We start from the raw sequence: 25,587 nt of genomic DNA, 5'->3' as shown, positions 1-25,587 counted from the left end.
TCCTCCACAGAAGACTACGCCCACTAGATGGATAACAGAACCGCACCAATCACAATCAAACTCCACCCATTGTTGTAAAGATATGGAACTACTGCACTGTAGCGGCAATCAAGTGGATTTCAGATTCACCGGAGCACATATTTGTTCGGTTTAAGCGCGTGACTTATAATAAATATTTCCAAGAATAGCAATGTATAACTGGTTTTAGATTATTAATTTGGGCTTAAGGAAAATCCATCAGTTATTAATTTATGTCAAAATCTCAGGTGGCAAGTTAATCCTCAAATCTGATAAACCGCAAGCAGATAATCGAGAGTCGACTGTATTCACAAGCTCACAATTCGATGAGTGTAAGAATCAATGTTAATGCATTGGAATGGCCCAAATGGTAAGGTCAAACACCGGGGAGGCTCTTGTTTGGTTTGACACAAGGGGTGTTGCGTCAATTTATTTACAAAGTCTTCAGATTTATTCTCCTACTCATAGGAGAGAGAATGTGTATTTGCCTAAACAACAGCTGCATGTGTCGGTGTCTGCCAATTGGTGTACATTGCATGAAAACAATAAATACAATTAATACATTCCAGCCTTTCTTAATCCACGAGGGGATGAAGGCCTCACCACACCATGTCAGTCATTGAGGGTTGTTTTTTTCTAACCATACTTCACCGCACTGATCAGTGTGGGGTGGTGACAGTGAGGAGGAGAGGCAGGTATGGTTCTGCTACGACTCGTCGCTAATTTGAACTCCAGCAAATAATCAAAATCGGGCACAGGGTTTGTCGCACTGCAAGTTAATCGTTGTGTCACTGCTGAACCAGTGCGAACGTAATTTCAATTTAAATCGGAACAACTGCCAGCTTAAGATGCTTGAATAGAGGCTGACGTGACTTGATCGGTCGGGAAGCCTTGTTTGCATGTACTACACCGTTACAGCCAGCCTTTGTGTCAAATTAAATTTGTTATGATGGTACCACTTACGTCATTTGGCTACGCACAACTAAAATTAGGCATGGTAATAAATTAGTCATTATCAACATTTAGCTTGTGAATTATAATTTAAATAACATTTCATATGCGAGCTATTGAACAACTTCATACCTTCCGAGTGGCTTAACCTCTGGCCGCGCCAATGCTGGGTAGAATGTTACGATATTAAGGGATTTAATGTATCCTCATAACGTAAGTTCCAATGGTTGTTTAACATTACTGTTGACCGTGTTGATGTTCACGTAGTATCCTTGTGAGTGTTGCGACCAACTCGGTGAAAGAAAGAAAAACTCGATCATGGGTCATATTTTTTTACCTAAAAAAATTACTTGTAAATAAAATTTTAAGTCCATCTATACACTGTGTAGTCATGCAACAGCCTTGAATATGATCACAGAAAATGTAATCTTATCTTTTCATAATTGCATTCAGAATGCATGTGTCAAATCTATCTGTCGATACATTTCTGTACGAACATGTATATATAATTTATCAAATCAAGCATGCCGATAATTTCAAAGCTATGAGACCCACGATACAGATGGCAGCATTCCTACAAACTGGGTCACTTTGAGTGGCTTTCTGAAGAGCCATAGATTGCAATTATAAGATATACCTACGGATTATGTTAAGAGAACTGCAGTTGAAGAACATTCACATAATCTTTATCTGTGCTACAAGTAAGAGTAGCAATGAAGATTATTTTTTAATGTGAAATACAAATTACACATTTGTGGGAACCAGGTATCATGGTAATTTTCACACCATGAACTCTGACATCGGATTGTATCACAAACAATAATATCGTGGCAACGTAAGTTGAACTTCCTTCGCCCCGTACGCAGCCAGCCCTGGTAATGGAAGGTGCAAGCCTACTTGGTCGCGTGTGTTGGTGGGAAATTTAGGGCCCAAAAAAAGGAATGGATGATCGCTTTGCAGCTTTTATCTGCGGTATATATCCAAGGCATGCAACGGTGGTGACGGGTCATTAAGTAAATGTACCTGTCCCAAAAGGAAATGAATTGTCTGCAATATGCTCAGATGTACCGGGGTTATGTAAATTACCCCGGCATGTTCTATGTTATTTAATACAGTATATCACACCTAAGTGCCACATTCTGAACGTATACGCTGCATTACAGGGTTAATAAATGGATCGCATTCCAGCACTTGAAATGAGAGTATCGTGTCTCTAACGTGGGCTGACACGGCGCATGCGTGCAGAAAGGGGGCCCGGGACAAGCGAGACAATTAATTAAAACGCGAGACAATTCGGGGGGAAAATAAACGCAGGCATACTTGAAGGATCCGTTAACGTTTTAAATAAAACATTTCTCCCGACCAACGTATACTATCCAGCAGTGGATCGGCCACGGCCGATTAAAATAGAAAGTGCGCGAGCAGTTTAAAACTCACTCCTTGGTGAGGTGAACACCTCCCTTGAGCCCACTGCTGAAGGAGCCCTTGCCTCGACCTCCTGCCAAGATCTGAGCCTTCAGAACGAGCTCGCGAGCCTCTGTGGGACAGAGGAGACAAACATTTGCATCGAAACAAGTGTAAGTGTACGCCGGCGGTGGCTATGAGGCGGTGTAACTTCCTCGCCTGGTATGCGGGAGGTCGTGGGTTTGGTCCCGACCCTGACAACGCCTGCTATATATTTAGAGTTTGCAGCGTCTCTCCTCCCGGTGGTCGCGTGGATTTTTCTCCGGGACTTCTGTTTTTTTTCCCCCCCACCACATTGAGAAACAACGTGCGTTTCGAGTATATGGCTGCGATATATTTCCACCGGATGGTAGGCCACTCGTTGAGCTGTCGTTGTGGCCAGGTCGCGTCTGAAAAACGAGCTACATAGCTCAGTGGGCCTTACCTGGTAAAATAAAACAAAACAAAAATTGTAAAAGTTTCTGCTACTGGGGGGGGGGGGGGGGGGGGGGGGGGGCGTAGAGAAAGAGGCCTGCTGAAGCGACCGCCACCCACCCCCCCCCCCCCGCGATGGGTCACCTGACGCACGATTCACCCATGAGCGCGATCGCATCCTCACGACGCCGTGCAAATAAGGGTCGGGACGAGAGTTTGAGGACGACGGCGGGGAGGGGCGGTGTTTTTTTGGGGATTCGTACTTGAGCAGAGAAAAGCGTGGGGAGAATGACGCAAGCACGAGGCAAAGCAATCATTGAATAATGAATGAGAATGCTTCGTTGTGTTAAAAAAAAAAATCTAAAATTAAACTTTTTATTTTATAAGGCAAGGCCCACCGAGCTATAAAGTTTTTTTTTTTTTTTTAGCAGTGACCTGGCCGCAAATGATAGCTCTACGAAGTGGCTTATTGTATGGAAATGTATAGCGGCTAAGCAAAAGCATGTTTCTAAATGTGGAGGAGAAAAGCGAAGGACCCAGGAGAAAAATCCACAAGAGCACGGGGGAGAGACAGCATCGGGATCGAAACCATGACCTCCTATATCGCAGGCGAGATAGTTACCATCACGCCACCGCAGGACCCGTGGTGACGAGCTGTTAACATGATCTGGGTGCGTGCACAACGCTCGCAATGCTCCTCATTTCGAGTGCTTCACAGGCGATCCGATTTGCATTCCCCCAACACAGCTCTGCTATTCACGCGGCGTGCACGATGCCTTCGATCGCACGGTCGGACTCGGACTCCGAGTCCTGCTGGCGAGGCCACCATTGGGCTAAGCAGCTCCCGCCTTGAACGAGGAACGACCACAGGCCAAGACCGTCGGCAGTGGCGCCAGTTACCGGATGTTGCAGGGAGGAAATGTGCAAGCCAACAAACTATCGATGAAACTGTGGGGTAGGTGCACTGCCAGTTCGGTTTCTGTGTGCCAAGCAACACCTTTAGTTTCATTATAATAACTATAATAGTAGGAAGGCCTAGAATGTATTGTTGTGAAAGGCGGCCGTGCCTGGTCCTGGCCACACCGGCACGTAATAGAGCAGTCTGGCCTTCATTAGGTGCTCGTGAACACCACTTGCCCCAACAGTTTGTATACAAGATACATGTGGGGAGATGTTTTTTCTTTCTTTGCATGGGAGGCATTCTCCATTTGAAATCGATATTTGGGATCACTCACACAGTTGACACCTGAATGTCTTCTGTGAAGGTGCAAAGGTTAACACCCCTTTAATGGTTAATCATCTCACTCGCCACACTCCGAACGGGTCCGGAGCTCTCAAGAAAGTTCGAGGCGATTCTGATAAGTGTGATCTAATTCACACCTTCCATGCTCGCAGCAGCAGCAACAGCAGTGACTTTTGGCCGGCCATCGAAACAACAGACGGTCCACCACATCGTGCGCTTTCAGATGCGCTTCTGTGGCCGTCTGGAACGCTCTTCCTTCCAAAATTATGAAGCTGCTGGAGCCAAACACTTTTGAATCTCAAATTGAAACGAATTTCTTCAGGACTGCTTTTTGTGTTTAGTTTGTTGTCCTTCCCCCGCACCTTCGATTAGCACGATTGGCTATGTATGGTGTCAAAGAAGTTTAACATACATACGTACACAAGGCACGTAGTAAGTTAGCAATAATGCCGTGACGGCTGTAGACCGGTATCTTCTTTCCATGCTATGTCCACACAAGTTTGCTTAAATTTTCTGTTAAGTATTTGCTCACAAAGAGTGCTACACGGAATCATTAACACGGGGGGCTTTAGTACTTAGGTTAAGCCCGGTTTTCATTGGCGGTTTAGAGGCTTAAGATCGTCGAAAAAGTTAGCTGGACCTAACTCTAATTCTCGGCACTCAGCCCACAACAGCAAAAAAAACAGGATTTTAGAATTCCCGTTAAACCCAATGGTGTAACAGTCGGGAGTGTGTGGGTGACCAATGTACGAATAACCACTGAAATAAATGGCGCAGGGAGGGTCATGTGGTAAAGGGGCAGGAGTGCCCCCGACTGGCATTAAAAATATATATTATCAATTAAGGAAGCTGCATTGCTCACAGTTGCACGGTCTCGGCTTTTGCAATTGCCGCACCTAAACTCTGGAACTCCTTTCCCTGTCGAGGTCAGGTCTTCCGAGACACTTAGCAATCCTCAAATCTCGACGAAAAACATATCTGCTTAAAATGGCTCTCTCTTTAGTTATTTTCAAACGTCTCACTTCTCCTTTCCTTGGTTGACGTTAAACTATTTCCACCTTTTCATGCAGAGCACCCTGAGAACGATTGTTGAAGGGCGCTTTATAAATGTAAATTATATTATTATTATTCCCTGGGTGCCCAGCACACGATAAGGTTCGTTTGTTGCCTTTGTCAGAGACAGCGAAACGGTGAGCGCCCACGTGCGAATAATCAACATCTCATCCTCGGGTGTTGCCCGGAGGGTGGGAAGAAAGGGAGGTGTGCGAGGCAAGGAAAGGACAGCTCTTGAAATGTGACACACGACCTTTTCCCTTGCCACATGCAAGTGTTCCAACCGCTGAGGGCTTATCTCTCCTCGATTACTGTGATTGATTTTTTGTTCAAGCTCCCTTCGCTCTGCAAACCCATATTCTCGCATGTGAATTTAGGGGTGTGACAATTCCCTCGCGATCCCAAAAACATATATATTCATTCATGTACGGAACAACATAACTTTAATTGCCATTGCCTTCTTTCGTTTGGCATAACCGGTCTCAAAGAAATAGTCGAGTGACCAATAATTTTAGCGCAAGGCTCTCTCCAGTATGCACACGAGCGTGTACCTGCACAGATTTAACGACCACGGCCGAAAAAACCTACAAATACCTGCAGACCGCACGGCAATTCAGCCAGATCATTAGCAGGGCAAAGGCATAGCAAGAGCCAATAAGACACCTCTGAGCTAAAGGGTACCAATTATCTCCTCCTCTGCCATTCCCCAGCATGAAGCAGCTGCCGAAAACTGTCCGTAACAGCCTGCCAAGTTGCCACACCGAAACCCTCACCCACACACCGAAACCTCACACACATGCATACGCAATCCAACAACATTATTACTTTTAACACAGAGTCGTCTGGGTGCCGGTAGAGATTGGGGCAGCGGTGGGCGGCTCGCACTATTAAAATATTGCACCTGTTTTTCCTGTGACGGTTCAGTAACCTTGAGTTGTCGCATTGTACACTGTGTGCCAAGGCGTGTTCAGGAAAGTGGCTAAAATGTCAAAGTAAAGCTGTGACCCTACCAAATCATCACTTGTTCAGGCCTGCAATGGAAGGAGCTCTGGAGAGCCCCTCTCTCATGGGTGTACTGGCCTACTCTTCCACGACAGTGAAAAGGGGTCGGAAGCACCCACACTTGATGTCTGCGAAAAAGAGCTTTACAGCTCATCGGATTCCTCCAGTATGAACATTCCGATTCCGACGCTACCAAAAAACGCGACCTGCTGATAGACGGAACAGCAGTTTACCCCTTTTTATACTGCTGCAACAGACAGACGACAAAATGTGCTAAACTTGTTCCATCAGGCTTAGTTTATTCATTACTTCGGTTTGCCCACTGAGCAAATCAAGTCGGCGCAAGTGCGCCGAGTCAATTGGCAGACTGCTCACGGTAAAGTTTCAGCGGTGAATCTCCTACAATGCTCACCAATACGGGGGGGGGGGGGCGGAGGGGAGGGGGGTCGTTAGGGGCAGATTCCAAAGTCCGGGTCCCTTTCCGCGAAAACTACCTCGATGCAAGAAATACGCAGCAGATAAACAAAGATAGGAATCGTCACTCAATTGCAGGTTACTCGTCTTATCCGCTGCACAAACAATGGGAAACATCGATAAGACGGATAGTAGGAGTTTCCACGGATCGATTCGGGGGCGTGGATAATAGGAAGGGCAAATAAGAGTGTGGTAGATAAGAAGCCTCTCCCGTTGTGTGATGTATCATAAACAGTGCATGCCAGCCCAACATGAAGACCCACACATCTGATATCCATCACTGACATTTACCAACTATTCTCACACTTTGCACTCAAAGAAAAGCCACGGGAAATGCTTGGGTAATTTATTGATGCCTTTCCTTCACAGAAACGTCAAATAGCTGCATATGGACAGATTCCCAAAAAAAAAACCACATACAAGGTCACATTTGTTGTGCGGTCGGCTAATACAATGCTGCAAATGAACCTGCAGCATGGGTCGATAACGTCGCGGATGGGGAAGAAATCTGACGCAGCTCCCCCTGTGATAGCACAAACGGCATGCGGTCCTAAAGCACAAACGGCATGCGGTCCTACAGGCACAGCGGGTGGACGTTCATCGCGAAACCATCCCAACGCAACTCCCGGGCCAACGCTTCCAACCTCTTGACAATACGCCTACGATTAGCGCGGTTGGCTACGCACCGCGCGAAAGAAGCTCAACGTACGTACAACACAAATGCTGGGAAATTGAACGACAAAAACACGTCAACGAAAAGAGCACTGGGCATGAGTAAAATGCTATAGTTTTTTCCCATTAACTTAATTTTTTAACAAACGACACGGATCACGAGAGCGGCGTTATGATCGCCCGAGTTCTGGTGTGCTCGGGGGGGGTGTACACAGAAGTCGGAAAGGAGTTCAGTGCAATGCTATTTAATGAATAAGAAAACCACAGAAATAACTTAAAATCAATACTCCTTCCACCACTCATTGAGCACCGCGACTTTCTCTTTAGCGCAGAATAGATGTGGTTATAACAACCGAGGGAATCAATTTTTGCGTAAGGATTCTCAGCTGTACATCGCTCTCACCGACGTTGTTTCAGGTCGTACCGTCCCTGTTGTTAGGTACGATGTCAGACGTTTCGCTCCACAAACAGGGGAGCTTCCGCGGGAAATCGATGTATTGAATTAAGTGAAACCCGCCACATTCGTCAACAACTGTCTTAAGAAGAAAAACTTTGTTTATTCGTGTGCCACTGCCAATCAGTTTCGCCAAATGGTGTTTTTGTGGAATTCTGGTTTTGAACAAAACGTGGGTCAATGCAAAAATGCAATCGGAGAGCTAACCAATGAAAATTGAACTCAAGGAAACGACCTAAAAACGAAGCTGAGAAGGCAGAAGAGTTGGGTTCAGGGTAATCAAGAGCAATGTACAACAGGTTCTCTGAACAACTCAAGATATCCGTCAGACGAACGAGACTCGCATGCACAACATTACGTGCGTGCGTGCCTTGAGCATTACTGAAAGAAGACTGGGATCACAATGACTAAGGAAAGGCGAATGGGAGCAGGTTGGAGTCATCGAGGTAAAAAGTGAACTTGTTAACGAAACGCAACTCACCGATGTGACGAAAAACGAAAGCTTGTAATTGTATTGTTAACCGCTGTGACTTATGGATTGGAATTATGGACGATGAGCAATAAACGAGAGAGAAAGCTGCAAAGTGCACAGGGGAAGCAAGGATAGACGATGCGAAGTTTCCCCTCGCTCTGTGCGGTTGATGCGTTCCCAAGAAAAAGGGAGCGCAAAGGGGAAACGCACGCGGAGACAGCTGCCTGCCGAGTAGCGTGCAAAGTACGGACACAGTACAACGTTGGCCAACGTCCGACCGCATAATCTCACGCGAGTGAATTCAAACCGCATATAGCGGTAGAAATAGGTTAGCAGCGTGTACGTAAAATCGCACAAGCCGAACCCGGATAAAGCGAGGGAAGCCTGTACTTGCTTTGAAATGGACTGATGGACAGAAAGAACACTTAAAGTTAGGAAAGAGCGTTGTTTCTTTCAATTTTATTTTAACACTGGCGTTAAAACATTTTAAGTCTTTAAGTTAATATTTTAGCTATTGTCGTAATTAATATATATTTTTCTTTTTCCTGTGGGGGTCACCAGAAATCCGTTGTTTACAAAACTCGACCAACAACCCTGAAAGAATTGAGACAAAACATAATTGATGAACGTTCAAATATGACACCTGTATTTTTTTTGTTTTAAATCCCTGAATAATTAATAAAGGTTTTTGGGTTAGATCGCGTTATTTATAAATGTGTCGTAACCCTCCACCACCCGACACGGCCAATCAGTAGAAAATGTGTCACGTTTACAAAGGACAAATAGTTCACTACTTTAGCCCACCGGTGTGTTGAAGAGTGAATCCACAACATTTACAGTTTGAGTACGACGTTCCGCGGGTAATTACATCCAGCATCATCGGGCAATTCGCCAGAATGGTAAAGCCCTCACTTGCTCCCGGTCTTAAATAGAGCAGCAGGGTGACGTCATCATTTAACTCATTCAGGTGCAGTGATTTGAGGCGGAGGGGGGGGTATTGTAATTATATAAGCGATTGGTAATCAGACAATGGTTATGATTAGTAATAAGTTGTAGATTAGTAATTAGTTGTAATGTGTGTTATTGTGATTATATGCTACGTTAGTAATCCGTTAATTATTATGTGTTTCCCCTATAAGGAATTGTAGTATGTATTATTTAATAATATGCTTCCAAGCCGCACTAAGCCTGTAGCTGTCAGAGCGATTAAAGTTATTTCTATTTCTCTCAATTTCAATGGATTCTCTAATTAGTCTTTGCCAGTAATAATTAGTTTTACACAACACTTCAACGTTATCAAAATAAATTGAGTGTCCTTGTTGACAAGCATGTTCTGCCACTGCAGATAGTTGTGTGAGATAATTTAATATTTCTTTGGTGTTCCATATATCTCAGGAGTAACTGACAAATTAGCCCGTGTTTTGCAAAAGCAAAACATTACATTTCGTCTTATGCTGATGTTACATTCCGTCTGTCCAATATAGCATCTGCCACATAAACAGTTAATCCGATATACAACTTCTGTTGATAATTTAGGTAATTCGTCTTTAGTGCAAGATACTAGGTTTTGAAATTTGTGTACTGTACCAAATCTTACTGTAATGTTTTGCTTTTGCAAAACACGGGCTAATTTGTCAGTTACTCCTGAGATATATGGAATTTTAATTGTTTTAACAATCTGATCGCTTTCAGCAGTGTTGCTTTGCGATCGTGATTTGGCATTCAGTGCTCTGTTAATTTGAGTATTATTGTAGCCATTCTGTCGTAATGCTTCTTTAACGTGTTTGATCTCTCTCACTAGACTTTCACCATTTGACACTGTTTTAGCCCGATGTTTGAGTGTCCTGATAAGAGAGGATTTCTGAGCTGGATGATGATAAATAACGCGATCTAACCCAAAAACCTTTATTATGAATAATATTGGTCGCGAAAGCCTACGTGTTAAACAGTCCTGAATAAATTTAAACAAATAATAATTAATTGCATCATGCATTAATGTTAACGTAAACACGTTTGAATGTTTGTTCAGTGGAGAAAATAACTCTATGCGATATGTTCAAATAAATATAAGACCAATTGTGTCCTGACTTTTGGGCCACCTTGTACTAAGAAATTGGGGCCCCGGAAAGAACACAGCACTGTTGGGGATGGAAAACGAGCGGGTGGTGAAGACTACTCACGGGCGGGGGGGGGGGGTGAACAAGGGGAGACATGACAGATGTGATTTTTTGCATGGTGTACAGTCTGGAAAGTACCCACATTGCAAATTTCAAGTGTGTTGCATGTCGGGAAGCATGCTAAACATTTTGAACAGACACACATATTCACAAATTTCCCTTTTAGATATATAGATTATTTTATTCAAATGTCAACAAACAATTCTACCACCATGTCCGGCATTATCGTAACATCAGGGCATTGGGCTGCGGACCAAATGGTGGACAATATAGCAGACCACTGTAGTCTGCGCTCCTTCAACGGAGGAGGAACAGCAAAACTCCACAAACTCTAACTCGTGAAGCCGTGACATAGGCATCGAGCTCCTGAACAGATTGCCGCCGCCATCAAAACGCAATGACAAAGCAGAGGGCGAAATCTGTACGATTCCAACTTCAACTTGCGCAACGGTGGAAAAAATGTCGACCCATCCGGCGCCACCATCTCCACAGTGCAATGGCGTCAAAGTGCCGACAAGTCCAAATGCGTTGCGATGGTAACGGACACCTGACCATGCAGAAAAAAATAAGCAAACGGCGCGATTTTGAGCCGCACGTTGCAAAGTGTTCACCCAAGAGTTCAACATTTGCCCTTGTGATGGCGAGTAATTTTCCTCGTGTTACTTTTCAAGCTGAAGCGCCAATTGTCACGAACGGGAAAGTTTTAACTGAATGAAATGCTTGATTATTTACTATTGCCCATTTTCGAAATCCCGTCAGAATGTTCCTTTGTTCCAGGGACGAGCAATAGGGGGTGGAGTGTGCTCGTCTCTGTAGGCAGTGCGGTGGAAATTATCTATTCCCAAGGCAGGGGTCAAGTCTCCCCATCGATGATTGACACGGACATCTCAAAAGCAAGGCACCTTACCTCGTTTTACATCGAATGAGGAACTTCGTTCATTGTTGTTGTCTCAAGAGAAATTACCCACGTGCACGATAACCTAACTCTTTTCGCAAAATGTCATGGGACGATTAACATCACCATAGCAACAAAATGTTACATTTGGGAAATTCACTCCCAAAAATAAAAAAGGGCAGCTCGGTTCGAATCGCGGGGCTATTCGGCATCTCAAACCGCAGCACTCTCGCCTACCGACGGCCCAACTCTCCCACTTATAAATATCCAGATGCGTGCAACATATCGTTTAACTTATTTACATATAAATGAAAAATTATTGGTAAATCGTGGAAAGATTGGCACGTGCGAGAAGAGGAATTTGAGAATCCCCAGGACACGTAGGGACCCTTGTGCCGTATTTATCAAGAGAGGATGTGAAATAAGCATCAAAGGTACAATATTACGATGAGACGTTTGATCATTAGTTGCAACTGGATGAAACCGGGGGTCCCTTAATGGTCATCCTACTGCAAGCACAAAACACGCAGGCATGAATGTCGACATCCGCAGGATATTAAATAAATATTGACATTGCCAGCAAAAAAACCCTGAATGTTCTCTGACTACCATGTACATTGGAGGCTAAAGCAGAGCTGAGCTTATTTCCTACTCAGATGTAAGGAGAAGCTAAGAATACTGGGTGTTGCAGGCTTGGGATGCGGCCGCAGAAAGATATTCTTGAATCTCACAGAGCGTAGCCTTGAATATTACCCCCCCTCCCCCTCACACAGACTTGTGAAAATCCCAAATTCACTGGGCTGTCAAGTGGCCAGGAGATCATATCACAGCAAGTGGGTTTGTGTCAGTGTTGCCCCCTAGTGTGGCTTCCTCCCACACGAAGGCCCCTTTAATGGAATTGGCCAAACATCCAAAAGTAGGCCCCCTCCGGGAATAAAGATCCGGAGACTCAAAGAGCACCTTACTTGGAAAAATAAACGGGAAAAAAATCAAATAAATTGTGCATACGATCATGAGCCCACTGTGCATCTATCTATATATACATCCATTCACACAAATATGCCCCAATACGTAGGAAACATCACATGCATTGTTAGGCATCTTCAAATCAGACAACTAAACGGGTCTCTGAAATAATTTCGATTAAAATGGTAAAATAATTTGCCAATTAAATGTCGATGACAACAAACAAATTAAGGGCACCACAAATAAATAAATTATCCTTCACCCCTGTGCATAAGAGCTGGCAGCTGTCAAATGGGGTACTGCAATTTTACAAGATCACAGCACAGCATTGCCAAATAATATCCATTGGGGTATATTTGTCTGCTGTTCGATGTCTCCAAGCGAGCGCTTGCACGAACAAATACATCTACATTGCATCATGATAAATCAGCCATGGTTGATCCAATGCTGGATCAAGGCACGATCCACCAAGCACTGGCACCACCGGCTGATGTCATTGCTCTCCGGTCGTTTCCTGCAGTTTCAACTATTTTTTTTTATTTGAACAGGTAAGGCCCAACTAAGCGATGTAGCTCTTTTTCAGAAATGACTTGGCCCATCACGTGGAAATTTTATAGCAGCCAAATGCCCTAAATGCACGTTTCTAAATGTGGAAGCAAAAAAAAAAATGGAGGACAAGGAGAAAAATCCACGCGACCACGGGGAGAACGTGAAAACTTTACAGGCACCAGCGTCGGGATCGAACCCACGACCTCCTGCGTACCCGGTGAGGTAGTCAACATCTCACCAACGCAGCGCTCCTTCATTTTTCCCTGTTACGGAGGCAAACTTTTGAAGCAAAAAAAAAACCCCACTGAGAACGTGCACACGTGGTGACATGGTTCTTAGAAACAGGGTGGAGTGTAGAAATGTCACGTTTCGAACAGGAAACACCATTACATATCGGAAGAACTACATCGAATATCACACGTGCTGCCGCAACTCAAGCATGCGACAGCACTGCGGTTTTGTCCGTGCTACTTACAGGAGTGCCGCAAAGTAATGAATGTTCTATTAACTTCGGGTGAAATGGAAGACAACTATACAGGAAATTGCTGGATAACTTTAGGCCATAATACATTGAAGGGGTGGGGGGGGGTGTGGGATATGGGGGGGGGGGGGAGTGGTGAAAGGGTGGGCAGAGGGAAGTCAGGTTCCTTCTGAAAAAAAGCTATACAGTAAAACCTTGGATTGCGAGCATAATTCGTTCCGGAAACGTGTTTGTAATCCAAAGCACTCGTATATCAAAGCACTCGTACATCAGTTGTGATCACGTGACGCTCGGCAGTACAAAGCGTACACGTACACTGCTCGTATTGCAAGACCTCGCTCGTTTATCAAATTAACATTTACGTTACATTTTTGCCCGTCTTGCAAAACACTCGCAGACCAAGTTACTCGCAATCCAAGGTGTTACTGTATAGGTCAGTGGGTCTTACCTGGTTTTGTATATATATAAAAAATGGTCGGTTCAGTTATGGCTCACTACTCGTGATCGCTCTGACCGGAATTCAAACTCGGGTTGCCAGATTCCTCCCTTCGTTCCGAGAACGCATTCACGTCGTGCGAAAATTTGAATTGCAAAAACGGGATACTTGAAGGCAATGCGCGGAGAAGCCCGAGGAAAAGGCGGAGAGGGGTGGGTGGGGAAGTCCTTAAGAATCCGACGACACCAACGCCGGCCTAGCGGCCGGGCGTGCGCAGCGAACCAGGGACTGCCGAGTGCCAGGAGACTGGGAGCTGCGACCAGACAAGCAATTGGGTTTGCTCCAGGCTGGTTGGTGACGCATTGTTGCCACCATCCCTACTGTGCCCACTGCTACAAGCCCATATGGACGAGCGCCAATGGTTGGGGTCGTCGTTTGCTGTTGTCGTCGTCGTCGTCAAATTTTCAACTCGGATTTGGTAATTCTGCCTTTTCTGCGGGACAAATACTGCACGTGAAAGGTTTTTTTTTAATATCATATAAATGTGCGTAGTTAACAGATTTATAAACATAACACTGCGCACCATAACTACCCATTAAGAACCTTATTTGCTCTCACAAAGCAGTGGTCCTCTGCAAGAATAAACAAACATGTGTAACGTCCATTTAAAAAGCTTGCCTTTTAATGGCGCGATTAGGCACGACCTTTTAATTATACATTTGCCGCCCCTAAACACATCCCCCGTCGTCTAATGAATATGGAACGTTGTATCGCACAGTCTCAGGTCACATACCCGACCATATTTGTGAAACTACTACAGCCCTCCCGCCTGCGTTCATATCGACACGGAGGCAACATAACTGGCGTCAGCGCTGCTTCTGCCATTCATTCTCTTTCCCTGCCTCAACGTTTTAATTCAACGTCCAGAGTCATGAACAAAGGTCAAATCGAACAGATGAACAAAGGTTAAATCGAACAGATTCGACAGAGCTCTCTGACGTTCCAGGAGACTGCCAGCGTGTGGTGCGAAACATCGGACATTGTGCCGAACAACACACGGCATGACTCGGAAACATTTCACAAAAAGATATACTGTACAATTGGGAAAATCGATATCATCGATAACGAGACTCATATTTTATTTCTGATCCGCTACATTTTATTATGCAAGGTGCAAGCGTACGATCGGGAAACAGTTATCAAAGTGATTAATACATTGTAATGGAAGAACATTCTTGAATATTCTCAAAACAATGTTGTAATAGATTACTTCCCAAGCAAAACATCTTGTTTCCAGCAGAGACCTGGTAGAATACAGAGGGACATCGCACATCTTACTCACTGGAGATTGAGGTATATAGCTAGATATGTGAAAAGGTCAGATGCGTCATGGGGTAGCGCCAATGCGCAAAATGTCACCGGTTGCATTTTTTTTTCTTTTGGTGCCACGATGTTGTTGACGAATGTGTTGGGGTTTGTTTATTGGTTGTGCTTGTGCACCACTCCGTGTGACCGTCGGCCGGCTCCAGCGTCCACATCGGGCGGCCACACCGCTGGGCCGCAACGCCGCTGCGGCCTCGCCTGCACAGGGCCGTCGTGCCTGGTGCGCTACTGCGGCTACCCCACCGCCCGGTGCGGCTGTTGGCCCGCTCCGCCGACCACGTCGGGCGGCCACACCACCGCCGAGCCACGGCGTCGCGCTGGGGCTTCGACTACCCAGGACCTCCGGGCCAGAGATGTGGACCTCCTCTACTCGCTGCTCCGTGCACAGGACGGCCAGCTCTGGCGACCGCGTTGGGTGGCCCCCCTCGTGGTGCCGCACAGTCGTCGGGGCTCAGCCTGCCCAGCCACTCCGTGCCTGGCGCGCGAGCGCGGCTGCCTCGACGTCCCGCGCGGCTGCCTCGCCGGCCCGCTCCACCGACCACATAGGGCTAAGCCGTCGCCCAACTGCGACATCGCGCCGTGGCCTCGCCTGTCCGGGGCCGCCATGCTCGGTGCGCAAGCGCGGTCTTCTCCTCAACGCCCCGTGCTGTTGTCAGCCAGCCCTGTCCACCAAGTCAGGCAACCCCCCCCCCCATCGCGGCACGACGCCATAGCGGCCTCGTCTCCCCAGGGCCGCCACGCACGCGAGTGCGGCTACCTCGTCGCCCTGTGCAGCTGTCGGCCGCCTCCGCCGACCAGATCCGGAAAATCTCTCGTCGAGCCGCATCGCTGCCGGAGTTTCGCCTATCCAAGGCCTTCTGGCCTGGGAGGTGCGCCCATCGACCTCGCCGTTCTGTGCGGCCGTTGGGAAACCCTGACGATCATGTTGGGTGGCCCCTGTACGGAGCCGCGCTGCCGCCGGGGCCGTGCCTGCCCGGCGCCTTCAGGACAACCGGGCTGAGTGTGACGCCTCCGGGCAGTCAGGTCCAGCCGATGGACCCTGACAACACGCGCAACAGACGTCCCGCGCACAGAGCTGTGCGGCCAGCTATTGGTACGGGGCGGCTTCCTCCCCTTCCCTGTGCACCGGTCGGCCGTGCCTCTTGCTGCCCCGCGTAGTGGATTCTGCTGGGACGATCCCGCGCGGGGGCGGCCCACCGTGATAGCTTACAAAAACGTCTGATGGGCATTCACCCGTACCCTGGCCTGTTCATGTACACCAGGGCACTTCTCTTGGGGTTCCGCTGCCAGGCTATGCCTGTCGCACTTAGCACAACTTGTTAAAGGAACATGGCCTCCTAAGAGGTCAACGCCAAAAACCTTGCCAAAGGGGCTATCGGGGTGGAAGGGGTTGAGCAGCAAAGCTCGTGTGGCCGATAGCCCGCTCCGCGCCCAGATCCCCAACAGCTATTCACACCACCAAAATCGATTGCCCCGTTATATTCACTCATTCCTACCGTTCGTCCCCACCATCTACCATCCTCTATAAGCCTCCCATCTTCACGACGTGCGACTCTTTCCAACCTCATCGACATCCCTCCACACTCTAAAAACGCCCTGCCCGGCCCCTCCCCTACCCCGCTCCCTCCACCCCTCAGCTCCATTCACCTAGGCCTCTGGAATTCTCATTCAGTCGGTAACAAGCCCCGCTTCCACCCGACATGCTTTTTTACTCAAAAAACCTTCAAGTCCTAGCAATTACAGAAACCTGGATATCCACAGTGAAAACTGCCACCTCCGCTGCGATTTCCACATTCCCGCACCAACTTCATCCGTTCCCCACGACCATCTGGTAAGCCTGGTGGCGGTGTTGAGTTGCTCTTCTCCTCCACCTGGATCCCATCGCCTCCACCTGTTGCCCTTCCTTTCTCTCTTTCGAATTTCAACTATCCTCTTTCTCGTTCCCCTTTGCAATCTCACACCCCTGGTGAGACCTCCTAAATCTTCGACAACTTGGATTGCCTTATCTCCACAATCCTTCCTAGCTCATCTCCGTTGATTCTTCTGGGTGACTTCAACCTCCTCCATCTTTCTTTCCCATCTACGTCCTCGACTTTTTACGTCTCTCACCATCTCTTTCAACCTACACCTTGTCTCCTCTCCTCAGACTCACTCCGGTAGCACGCTTGACCTTATCTTCACTTCCACTTGCTCAGCTTCCCATGCCCTTGTTGACCCACGTCCTCCGTCCGATCACCTATTACTGACCATGACGCACAATTCCATCCCCCTCTCCATCCAGCCCTTCATTCGCCCCCCACGCCTCTGCCAAAATCTACGCTCCATTGATCACTCTGCACTTGATTCCCTGGTTTCCACTAACCTACTGCCTCTATCTGATTTCTCCTACCTCCACCCAGACAAAGCATCATCCATTCTACATTCCGAACTATGCTACTCACTAGACGATCTTGCCCCTCTGCTGCCTTTCACCCCTCCTAATCATCCTCCTAGGCCTCGGCTAACACCTGGGCTAAAGATTCAACGTCGCCTCGTACGCTAAGCCGAGCAAACCTGAAAGACCCTACCCACTATCGATTCCCACTCGACATACATTTCCATACTTTCCGCTTTCAAGTCCGCAATGGAGGTCGCTCGCCAATCCTATTTTCTATCCCTCATTTCTTCCCTTTCCGCGCACTATGCTCTTTTCTACCTTAAACACTCCACATCCTTCGCCAGCCTCAACTGCTATTTCTTCTTCTTCTGCCCCCTACCCATTAGTCTTCTCCAAATATTTATTGGAGACGATCTCTCAAAATCGTTCTACCATCCCCACTACCTCCCTTCCTGCCAGCAGCATACTGACCTGCCCCTCTCCTCCCTCCTCCAATTCTTCACCTACTTTAAATACCTTTTCCCCTGTGTCACTCCTGGAGTTGTCAAACATCAGCTCCAAAATTCACCCGACATTCTCCTCCCTTGATCCCCTACCACCCTCCTTGCTCCCATCTGTCATTCCCACTATCTGCCGGCTCCTCCCTAGTTCTCTTCAACTCTTCCCTCTCATCTGGCATCTTCTCTAACTCCTTCAAAACCGCCATCATTCTACCCAATCTCAAAAAAACCTTTTCTAGATCCTTCCATCCCTGCACACTATTGCCCTATTTCCTTGCTTTGCCACTTCTCCAAACTTCTCGAACGCCGAGTTGACACCCGAATCACTCCCTACGTCGATTCTCACTCTCTCTCAGTCCGGTTTCCGTCCGCTCCATTCCACCGAAACCGCTCTCCTCTATGTGCACAACCACTTGGCCATCTCGCGTCACTCGGGCCTCTCATCTGTCCTAATTTTGCTCGACCTGTCCCGCGGCTTTCGACTCCCTTGATCACCCCGTCCTCTTATCCACTCCGTCTAACCTCGGTATCTCTGGCACGCGACTTCATTAGCTCCGCTTGTACCTCACTTCTCGATCATCCACCGTCTCTTTTAACCGTGGTTCCTCCTCGCCCTCCCCCGTCACGGCCTGCATCACCCAGGGTTCTGTACCTGGTCCTCTCCTATTCTCCTGCTACACGTCCCGCCTCGCGCCCATCCTTTCTTCTTTCAATCTCTCGTATCGTCTATTTGCCGACGACGCTCAAATATTATTTTCATTTAAGGCTCTCACACCCCTGACCTTTCCGACCAGATCTCATCCTGCCTAATGGCCATCCAAGCATTGATGACACAAAATTACCTATCCCTCAACCCTTCTATATAACCACCGTGCTCTCCTTTCCCGTCTCCCGCTCTCCCCCCCCCCACTCCATATCTTCACCCGCCCCCCCCGCTCAATCTTACTCCGATCGCTTCTGTCCAAATTCTTGGCGTCACCTTTGATTCCTCATTTTCATTCACTTCCCACGTGGCCATCACACCACTCGCACGTTGCCGCTTCCATCTTCTCAACGCCAGGAAAATTCGCTCCCTCATCAACATCACCGCTGCCAAACTTCTTGTGCACTCCCTTAGTCTTAACTCGTCTCGCTCCCCGTAATCGCTTGGATTTTTCTCCGGGTCCTCTGGTTTTTTCCCCTCCAACATTTTAGAAACGTGTGTTTAGAGTATTTGGCTGATATACATTGCCACAACATAAGCCACTGCATTGGGCTATCATTTGTGGCCAGGTCGCTTATCTGGTAAAGTAAAACAAAAGTTAGTATTTTTATTGTTTAATTTGTATTATTTTATTATTTCCCTTCTACGTGACTTTACCGAAAGAACCAAGCATATAAAAAGTTAGTATGCGTAGAACCAGTGAGAGAGCGGGGAAGGAGGGAAAGCCAAGGGGATGAACCAAGAGGGTCGATCCCAGCCAGCATTTTAATTGTAGCAGCGCCAGCAAATGGGTTTTATGATTGATCAAACATAGCCAGCCCTCCAGAAACAATTTAAGTTAAATAGTGCTTTACATTTAATGTACAAAAAGTTAGTTTTAATGATGTTTAAAACGCTTAAGCATGAAAGCGCTTATGCATACTGGGCAAATTTGCAAAAAATTACAACTTAAAAATTTGAAAATGTACATTTTATGGGTGTATTATGAATAAAATATTACTCTAAACTTATATATATATAATGGCACATTGTTTATTGTTGCTTTATTGCATGTGCCGGATTCTGAGATGTCCTGGAAAGTAAGACGCACCGCAAAGCTTGTGCCCGCTGTTAATAAAGCTACACAAAACATGGTGATACATACATCTACTGGTTAATAAAACACACCGCAATGTTTGCTTTGAATTATTATTTAAAGATGAAAATAAAATCGCGTCTTATAATCTGGTGAGTATGGTACTGTTACCGCTTTCAAAATTACTCGCATAGTTTGGGAGTGAACATGCACCCCATGTTTTGCCTGATGCTATTGGTGGATGGCACAGAGATCACTTCTGAGAGCCACCATCCACAGCAAGTCAGTGAGATGATGGTTGGAGATAAAACAGCAAGAAGGTCGCTGACAAGTCTATGAAGGATACGTGTGCTCTCTGCTCTTACACTTAAAAATCGCCAGTTAGCAGTTATACATTGAACTCAGTCTTGCTTACGATCAAATGCAAAAATGCACATTTGGCAGTTGTTTCTAAACACACGTACTTAATACCGCAGGAGATGTTGCCACGCTGTAATGGTGAACAGACTGGACTTCCAATGTCAACGTCACTGGTTTGATCCCATCTCCCGGCATGGCAGTTAAAACAAAGGAGCCTGTTTCTTGAATATCCACCTCCCCCCCTTTCTGTTCACCAAGGAGTAGAAATGGATACACAGAAGTTAGTTTATCGGCATGTCACGTGTGGTGGGGTAAAATATGGGTACTCCCACCATTTCCAAGACGTCTGGCCAATGTTGGAAGAAGTAGGCCAAGATAACGTCGTAATTAAAGTTTTAAATCTGCATAAATCACGCAGGCCAAATACAGCGGGTTCAGGGGGCCATGCAATCTTGCTATTATCCACATCACGCTGGATGTGCATCAGAGCCGGCCTCACTGCTGTGCATTACAGACAGCGTTCACATACAAATGAGAACCCCCCCCCTGCTCCACAATTACCGCAACCCCAGTGAGATGTTGGCAGGTTAACAAATGGATAGACGTGCAAATGTATTTTTTTTTTAATTGCCGAGCACTTGCCTCCAGCTGAAAATGACAATACATTTTACAATGCGAGCGCACTACGAGATATATTACTCGATAGCGGAAATAAATAAACCGTGGCCTTAAGCAAAAAGCCCAAAAAATCGTGTTGCTCATGACCAAGTGCCTACCACCTACAAATAAGCAACAAAAAAAACACGCCCTTAATGCATCCGATTCTCAACAGAAACTAGGCAGGGTTAAGCTTGGCCGATGTTTTAATTTTATAAAGCACCACTCATGCAAATTAAAATGTATATAAAATCTCACAATCACTGAGGAACCTCACATGAGCTGGAAGGCAGCCAGGCAGTGACCCGGCGCTCCCAACAATTGCTGAAGCTCTGCAGGCCTCTAAATATTAAGGTGTTATCAGCCAACAAGCCTGTGTGTGTATATGAATACATTAATTCATAGGCCATCCACAGCGAGTTATAAAGCAATGAGACAGTGGCCTTTTAAGACTCCACTCATTGCTGGATACACAAGGTGTTGCTGCTTTTGTATCATCATTGCAATCGTTTACGGGCTGAGTGAATCTGGACAGTAAAGGTGCCACTGCAACTTGTCGATGCTAGGAATTTTACTGGAAAACAGAGAGCGACGTCTTACAATTAATTCTGAAAGGACCACAAACTCCGAACCCCACCAAATGACTGCTCTATAAGCCCAAACACAACACAACTAGGCCGTCAGGTGTTTTTTCTAATCAACTTTGTTAATTAAAATATAGAGCCTTCGGGAGTAAAAGAAAAAAAGGTCTCAACAAAAAAAGTTCGGAATCTTGCAGGAAAGTAATAATATTGTCACTCCATATAAAGACTATATTCAATTACTTTAATGCTGAATTATTGGTAATGCAATAGAATTAGCCAACACTGACAATCGACTAATTAATTAATCCTGTGATTTTATCTTACATGCCATTATCAATATCTGCACGACGCTGCAATTAGGAGCACTGAAAGCAATTATGAAGTGCACTGATCATGCGAACATTTGTTTTACATATTTGGAAAGCATCACGCGTCCCTCGTTTTAACACCTTTCAAACTGGTGAAATATTAAATTGCTTTCCGAATTAACAAATGGTCTGAATAGAAATATACATTTCGTAACTCGTGACTCATACATGAGACGGTATTATAATTTGCATTCCTTTATAGTTGCATTGCAATGCTGTGTAAATTACATACAACCGTCAGTTTTAATGGCATTAATAAAGAGAAATTCCATAAAATGTGTACAATGCCTCTCACTTAATTAATATGCATATGGGGACATGTTTTATGGCTAAAATATACACCTCTTTAATTTCATTTTCTCAACCTCTTGAAAGTCTCACTTTGTGCTGTTAACATCGAGGCACAGATTAAATCAAAAAGGAATCTAGCACAACATATACACTCGTGCATATAGAACATTAATGATCTGGCTTCCTACAGAATTGTTGCGTGTACAGATATGCGGATGGTTGGTGCCTTTCGTGGCCTACATGCCAAATAGGGTTTGACAATCAGGCTTTGGTGAATTAAAAGCAAAAAAAGGTTTACCTCTTATGTACTCATTTGTGATATGAACAAATATTAGAATCTAGACTACATCAGGTTAATGCAATATTTAAAAACCATAATCGGAGATGCTAACGTTTGGATAGCATTAGCTCTCTGAAGACACATGGTCACTTATTATTAATCATTCGTGGATTCTCCAAGACCCAAAAATTGCCTTTTCGGCAGTCTGGGGCGGGGAAAAAAAATGCACGAAAAATTACCTCCCTATATGTGCACTGCTATCTCTCTATATAGCCCTCACTAAATGAAGAGTTTCCATTAACGCTTAAGACTTCATCATTTACCGAACACTGATTAAATTCCTCCATCCTTTATCATCCACAGCTAAATCACCGAGATCCTGATAGCCAAGTCTCTCTTCCCCGGGTCATTTCAGATGGAATCAGCCCACCCGCGCCCAGGTCAATGTCTCCCACCATTCATCTCTATTTGTTTGAGCATAAGTCTCTCTCGCTAATCTATTTTGATCTGTCCCAATGACATGGTAATAACACACTGAGCTGGCTTTACAAAACGCTTTCTCTATAGGGTACTTTATATATTTATATAAGCAGTACAGGATTGCCATTGTCATTTCTGGAAATCCCACTCTGCCATCAGGGCACACAGCGTTCACCCCCTTATAATCCTTATTTTACACGTTTCTATTGGTCGTCCCTTCTCCCCCTCCCGCCTTCCAACCCACCCACCAAGCCTCCCGCCCCCCACCCCCCCCCCAGCAATAATATTCCACGAGTTATATCAGCATTACATGATGAGATAAAAACATTTCCATTGGGAGCTCTGCAGCTTGCAGTGTATCACCCTGTGTTGGAGAATGCTTCCCAGACGAGGCCATCGCAGCCCGACTTCTAATCGTCACATCAATAAGCCTCTCCTTATCCGCACGAGGGCGTACAGCTCTTACAACGCCCCGAGGCAATCGCTCGTCGCACGTCGGTCAAACTGACATCTTACAGTCCCCGGGCAGGAAAAGGACAAATGCGATATAAAAAAAACCTCAAATTAATGCAATGGGTCTTATTTGTGCAGTCTTGCGACCGAGTCGAAAATCTTTAATCTCACTTACGAAGCTGCTTTAATCACTGGCAGCTGCCGAGACTCGAACCGAGCGTTTTCAGAGTTGCCGGCTTGGTGCTCTGACGCATGTATGAACTTCTTTCGCACCGTACAAAGCCAACCGTGCTAATCGGAGGTGCCACCTCTTCCACGAAACATGCTTCATGCCCTCATATTAAACCTCTGCATACCATATACAAATGCCTCCTGACTGCCCAAAATTCACCACCATCATCATCAGCAGTAGCCATGACCTATCCACTGTCGGACCAAGGCCTCCGACAGAAACCTGCTTCCCCAAGCTAGGACGATCTCCGACAGCCAGCTCTTTCACACCAGCCAATTTCACCGCTCCATCTCCACACGCTGGACGACGCTCCCTCCCCTCAGGTGTTGCTGGTTCTTTCAGCTACCACTCTGCCATTAATCTGGAGCACCAGCGGTCCCGCCTCCTTCGAGCGACGAACCCTGCGCTCTAGTCCATCAACTTTTCTTCACAGTAAATGTCGCTGTTATCCATCTCATCATAAAGTTTACAGGTTAACAAATTCAAGACCGATTCTCGGGTGCGCGTTCAGCAACTCCGATTTGGAGTCTTACTTTGTCGACTCGCGAGTCTCCACTGACATTCAAGCGCACACTTCGCCTCAAATGCAGTTCACGGACCGTAACACAGTCCTCGGTCAACGGCAGAAGCTGCACTCTAAAACGAGAAGCTCACCAATCCCTTGGCTGCAAAGTTTTTAAGAGCCACGGGACATTAGGCTGAGGAGAGTAAACGATTGGGAGGGGGGAGATCGCTGGGACGCAATAATGTAAACGAGTTGAGAAACACAAAAACCACGGCAAGAGCATGTTGCCTTCTCGTTGCGCTGTGGACCAGCGTAGAGGACTTTGAAGGTCTAGCGCTTCAAGTGACAGAATTCTGGGCGCGTCTTCTTGAGATTGTCCTTTGATTTTCATTTTCCTCTGGGTCCTCCCGGTTTTTTTTTCCCCTCCACATTTAGAAATATGCGTCTAGATTATTCAGATTATATTGCTGCTGTAAATTTCCACATGCTAAGCCAATTCGTTGAACTATCATTCGCAACCAGGTCGCTTCTGAAAAAGAAGCCAATAGCTCAGTGAGCTTCACCTGGTATGATAAAAAAAAAGTTGTTTTATTGGCATATCTTTTTTTTAAAACGATTTGTTTACCTTTCCAATACTGTGCACTCCCGTCGCGTTTTTTGTACTGTTTGTTGTTGTAACGTTCTGACCTGCCCCGACTGGACATCTGTGAAGCAGAGCATTTTAGCTCGTTGGATTCCTCCTCCAGTATAAATACGGATTCTGATTTATTCGGGTTCTGTACTTCCCCGCGACGTTGCACGCGACTCTTATTGCCCCCTCCGCCCCATCGCTCCACCAGTTCCCCCACACTCGTACGGCTCATCTCTAATATAAAGAGGCTACTGCCACACACGTTTAACGAACCGGCCTTAACGTGGATAATTGACGTGCTAGCCAAACCGTCAATCATTTCATTACCTTTATTGGTTCACTCCCGAATAGCTACTGTGGGCAGCAACTGGAATTGGTAGAGGGGGAACAGATGTGATATAGAATATGCAATAAAAGGACGAAACTCAACACGTCTGTCAATAACACCGTGGCCTTCATGTGAACAATATATAAACAGGCAACGTTTCGAGCAATGGCCCATTTATGTGCTATGAGGGGCCATTATCCCAGAACGTAGTCCATTATACACGTTTTATTTTAAGGCCACGGTGTTATTGATGAACGAGTCGAGTATTTTTTTTTGCGAATCCATTGGTGAACGGGAATTTGACCATCAACTCACCGAACCTGGAAGATAAAATAGGATCACTGGCGGCTGCCCAACTTGTACCCAAAATCCCAGCGAAGCCGGGCTCAGCGTTTTGACCGCTGAGCCAACCAGCCACCATCTCCTAATGTTGACCATAAATGTCAGCAAACAGAAAATGAGAGTATGAGACCATAAACAAGTGAAATTGGGTAGATGTTCGATTTGTTTTGATTCAATTTTTTGTCATATATTGGTGACATTATTTTCCATCATCTTCCAAAATAACAAAGACAGTCGAAGGCCATTTTAACCGAAACAGATCACGGTTTAATTAACACTATCCAAATGCTATATGCACAGGATACACATTGAAGAAA

At 46.0% G+C, this 25,587-nt stretch overlaps 1 protein-coding gene across 1 annotated transcript in view; it reads right to left on the bottom strand.

Moving 5' to 3' along the window:
- Positions 1-25,587, bottom strand: part of SUCLG2 (succinate-CoA ligase GDP-forming subunit beta) — a 130,273-nt gene that overhangs the window by 85,381 nt on the left and 19,305 nt on the right. The window contains exon 3 of the mRNA XM_032971474.2: positions 2,407-2,506. Coding sequence (XP_032827365.1) covers positions 2,407-2,506 — 100 coding nt within the window. The remainder of the gene's footprint in view (positions 1-2,406; positions 2,507-25,587) is intronic.

This window comes from Petromyzon marinus, chromosome 46, assembly GCF_048934315.1.
Source record: "Petromyzon marinus isolate PM22_M1 ecotype Great Lakes invasive population chromosome 46, UKy_Petmar_22M1.pri1.0, whole genome shotgun sequence".
Lineage (NCBI taxonomy): Eukaryota > Metazoa > Chordata > Hyperoartia > Petromyzontiformes > Petromyzontidae > Petromyzon > Petromyzon marinus.
Note: the sequence above shows the minus strand (reverse complement) of the source record. Positions and strands in the feature narration are given on the sequence as shown.